General features: G+C 46.6%; 1 protein-coding gene across 1 annotated transcript in view; it reads left to right on the top strand.

Annotated features, from left to right (window-relative positions):
- Window positions 1–818: 818 nt before the first annotated feature.
- ARL17B (ADP-ribosylation factor-like 17B) overlaps window positions 819–4,363 on the top strand; it is a 57,043-nt gene continuing 53,498 nt past the window's right edge. The window contains exons 1-2 of the mRNA XM_011940181.1: window positions 819–940; window positions 3,987–4,146. Coding sequence (XP_011795571.1) covers window positions 3,999–4,146 — 148 coding nt within the window. The 5' untranslated portion in view covers window positions 819–940; window positions 3,987–3,998. The remainder of the gene's footprint in view (window positions 941–3,986; window positions 4,147–4,363) is intronic.

Here is a 4,363-nt window from a genome sequence, read left to right as displayed (position 1 = left end):
TTTTTTTTTTTTTGTAGAGGTGGGGTTTTGCCATGTTGCTCAGGCTGGTCTCGAACTCCTAGCTCAAAGCCTTGGCCTTCCAGGAGTAAGCCACTGTGCCGCGCCAGCTAAAGTTCTTGATATAGGTTCTGGCCCATAGCGTATGTTTAATAGATTTTGTAATTCTGATGATTTCAGTTATGTACCATTTACAGGCGTTTGTAACCTTTTTAGCTAACAAGGTGGGCATTTAGGGAACTGGTTATGGAGAGCAATGCTCAGTAACCACGAATGGTTCTGCGACATCTTAACGAGGTGCGGGTGGCCAGTATTTTCCCCAACTGTTGAAAATCTGTTTAGAGGTGGGAGGGCAGTCTAGCCTCAGGCGGAATAGGAAACCTTCCTTATGCCTAATTTCAGTGTCAGTGTCTGGTATTTCCTACGCGGAACACCTCCCCAAACTAATGTCTACGTATAACTCAACTGCAGTAAATTTCCTTCCATGGCACTATTAACCTGGCCCTGCCCACATGTCCCTCCCGGTTGGTGTGAACGCTCCGCGGTTAGCTCAAACCTCAGCGATTTTCCCAGCGGATTGGCTGTGCAAATAGACAATCCTTTTGCTTTTCTGATTGGTCGCACGTGGCATGGAGGACGTGGGCGAGTCTCGTCGGAACTCGCTGAGCTGTCATTTGAAGATGAACAGGGTATTGCCAGAGCTTCGTGGCGTCGCCTATGGCGCTCCCGCCCTCCTAGGCCCTTACTGTTCTTGCATTGGTCAGATGTGTCGTCACTCATAAAACTTCCAGCTCATTGGTGCAAAAGCTCCAGGAGGCGGTGGGTGATTGGTTGGTTGCTGTTCCTGTCCCCACGCCGGTTGTGGTTTAGCTGAACTGAGCCGAAATCTTAAAGGCCGCGGAGTCGGCGGTGATGTAGGTAGCGGTGCCTTGAGTGGCAACAGGTGAATCTCTGGCTCCCCTGGGGCGGCAGCACTCAAGACCTGGCTGGATCTCTACTTCGTCTGCGGGCCAGAAACTGGAGGGTGGCGGTGGCTTGCGGAAAGGTATTGGGCTCCGCTGTTCCTTCTTTGCCCTCTCGACGGCGGGAGCAGCGAGGAACCGAAGGAGGCTTCGTAGGTTCCACGCAAGGCCCTCTCTCTGCTCTTCCAGGGGCGCACAAGTTGAGAAGCAGCGGCCTGGCGGCCCGGGTAAAAAAGGTACTCAGCGTCCTTCCCCAGGAGCCGGGCGTGCCTGGCTGCCGCGCATGCTCACCTGGGCCACCGCGCTCGTTCGTGTTCTTGACGTCGTGCCGACGTTTCTCCCTAATGCGCTTTTGGCGCTTGGGGCCGGGAGAGTGAGCGTGCCAAAAAGGCCCTGTAATCGGAGCCATCATACCCCAGAGGGTCTCCAGCGGCGCAGGAGTGTCAGGACCGCGGGGGTCTGGGGCACATGAGTAGCAAGAAGAGGAAAGAGAAAGGAGAGGGAGGTCAAGGGGGTGTGTCTGTGCGGTTGGCAGGGGGAATCTGGGGAACTATCTGCCTCGGGGCGTCTGAGCGGGAAATACCTTCCCTCCCCCAGCATGTTCCATATTTGTGAATAGGAAAAATTCTGGGCTCGCTTTCTCTCATCCTAGAAAGGAATGTTGTGTATTTGGGCGTAATCCATGATATTAAGCTACTGCTGACCACTGTTGAATTTCAGCGGTGAGGCCTGTGGAATTTGGTTACCTCCCCTCTGTGGTCACCAGAGTTCGAATGAATGGTTGATTGCCTATCCTCTTTGTGTCTTCCCCCTCCGCTGCCCAGGAGTAAAGCTTTCTTTGGTTAGCAATTTAATAGGAAAATAAATCACAGTCTCTGGAACAAGGATGTAGGTCTTTTTTTGTTTTGTTTTTAAAAATAGAGGCAGGGTCTTGCTATGTTGCCCAGGCTGGTCTTGTACTCCTGGCCTAAAGCAATCCTCCCTTGTTTTCTGTTATCTTAGTAAGCAAAAAATAAAGTGATCCTATTGCCTCGGCCTCCCAAAGTGCTGGAATTGCAGGGGTAAGCCACCCTGCCTGGTCTGAAGATCTTTATAGACTTCCAAGAGCTTGGTTAGAGGTGTAGACCCAGCACTGCTTTTAAGTCTTTACTTAGAATGTCAAGCTCACATTTCAAGTAGGCTCATCTCAAAGAGACTGTAAATTTCTGTAAAGTTAGTCTAACTTTGCTACTGATGTACTTTATGTAAGCTACCATGATCTCTACTGAAAAATAAAATATTGAACATCTATGCTGTTAGAAGTCAATATAGTGATTACCTTTTATGGAGTAATGACTGGGAGGAGGCACAAGGAGAATTGATCTGATAATCATCTTTTTTTTTTTGGGATGGAGTCTCGCTCTGTTGCCCTGGGCTGGAGTGCAGTGTCCCAATCTCAGCTCACTTCAACCTCCACCTCCCAGGTTCAAGTGATTATTGTGCCTTAGCTGCCTGAGTAGCTGGGACTGCAGCTGTGCACCGCCATGCCTGGCTAATTTTTGTGTTTTTAGTAGAGACAGGGTTTTGCCCTGTTGGCCAGGCTGGTCTTGAACTCTTGACCTCAGGTGATCCGCCCACCTTGGTCTCCCAAAGTGCTGGGATTACAGGCGTGAGCCACTGCGCCCAGCCTGATAAATCATCTTTTCTTGATTTGGTTACATAGGTGTGTTTGGTTCATGAAAATTTATTGAACTTTATAGTTATATACGTTTATATCTGTATGTAAACTATACTTAAATAAAAAGTTCTAAGAACTGGTTGAGAGTAAGGTGATAGTTACAGCAATAGAACACTGGATACTGGCTGGGCCTGGTAGCTTACGCCTGTAATCCCAGGACTTTGGGAGGCTAAGGCGGGAGAATCACTTCTTGAGCCCAGGGGTTTGAGATTAGCCTGGGAAATAGAGTGAGACCTAATTTTCACAAAAAATACAAAAATTAGCTGGGCGAGGTGGCGAATGCCTGTGGTCACAGCTGCTCTGGAGACTGAGGTGGGAGGATTGCTTGAGATGGGGAGGTTGAGGTTGCAGTGAGTCGTGATTGTGCCACTGCACTCCAGCCTGGGTGACAGAGTGAGACCCTGTCTTAAAAAACTCAAATGAAAACTGGATGCTGTGGTGCCTCCTCAACTCTGCCAAGTTCTCTGTCTTGGCAGTGAAGCTTTCCAACGCTGAATTTCTTTGCCTCTGAAATTTCTTAGGTTATTTACTAGGCTGTCTGCTAGCCATGGGGAACTACTACGTTTCCAGGGGATATAGTTGTTTAACCTGCCTTAAAGACTTTGTTTATTATTGCATAAAATAAACATTCTCATTTCAGTACAGTTTAGAATGAGGTACAGTTGTATTTGTTGTATCATTGCTTCTGTACTTCTGTTTTTTTTAAATTTAATTAATTAATTAATTAATTTTTTGAGATAGTCTTGCTCTGTCACCCAGACTAGAGTGCAGTGGCGTGGTCCTGGCTCAGTGCAACGTCTGCCTCCCCAGGTTCAAGCGATTCTTATGCCTTAGGCTCCTGAGTAGCTGGTACTACAGGTATGCGCCACCAGGCCTGGCTGATTTTTCTGTTTTCAGTAGAGGTGGGGTTTCACCTTGTTGGCCAAGCTGGTCTTGAACCCCTGACCTCAGGTGATCCGCCCGCCTTGGCCTCCCAAAGTGCTGGGATTACAGGTGTGAGCTACCGCGCCTGGTCCTGTACCTCTGTACTAAATTGACTAAAGGCTACCACTGTTGTAGCAGTGCTGAGGTTATGTTGTATATCCCACTTGGATGCTGCAGTGGAAAATAGAATTTTCTGGTAAGGCATTGAAAGGTTTAGTTGAGTTTCCCTTTGAAGATAAGACTCACTACTCATTGGCCAAAGTGTACCTAAAATTGTTTAATTTTTCCTTGAAGCCATTTCTAATTGACACTTGTATTTTATGCATGTTGCTTCTATATCTCTGCAAAGAACAATTATTTGACTTGCTTTTCTTGTCATGTTACAGAATTCAGTTACAATGGGAAACATTTTTGAAAAGTTCATTAAGAGTCTACTTGGGAAAAAAGAGATACGGATTCTTATATTGGGTTTGGATACAGCTGGAAAAACCACCATCTTGTATAAATTGAAGCTGGGGGAGGCTGTGCCTACCATCCCTACAGTAGGTGAGTTAATGAAAGACCTGCGGCAATTCCAGTTTACAATTTAGTATGTTATATATTTTTTCTTTTAGGTTCTTTTTCACCAGAGAAATACGTTTTATTTTTACATGCTGCTTCTGTTATTGAATAATCCTTTTTAAAAATCTTGTCTACTCCAAGAGATACATTTTTAGAGGCCAAAAACCAGGTTACATTATATATCCTTTTCTTTTTTTTGACT

Source organism: Colobus angolensis, unplaced genomic scaffold, assembly GCF_000951035.1.
Source record: "Colobus angolensis palliatus isolate OR3802 unplaced genomic scaffold, Cang.pa_1.0 Scaffold187, whole genome shotgun sequence".
Taxonomy (NCBI): Eukaryota; Metazoa; Chordata; class Mammalia; order Primates; family Cercopithecidae; genus Colobus; species Colobus angolensis.
This window is presented reverse-complemented; position numbering and strand designations above follow the sequence as displayed.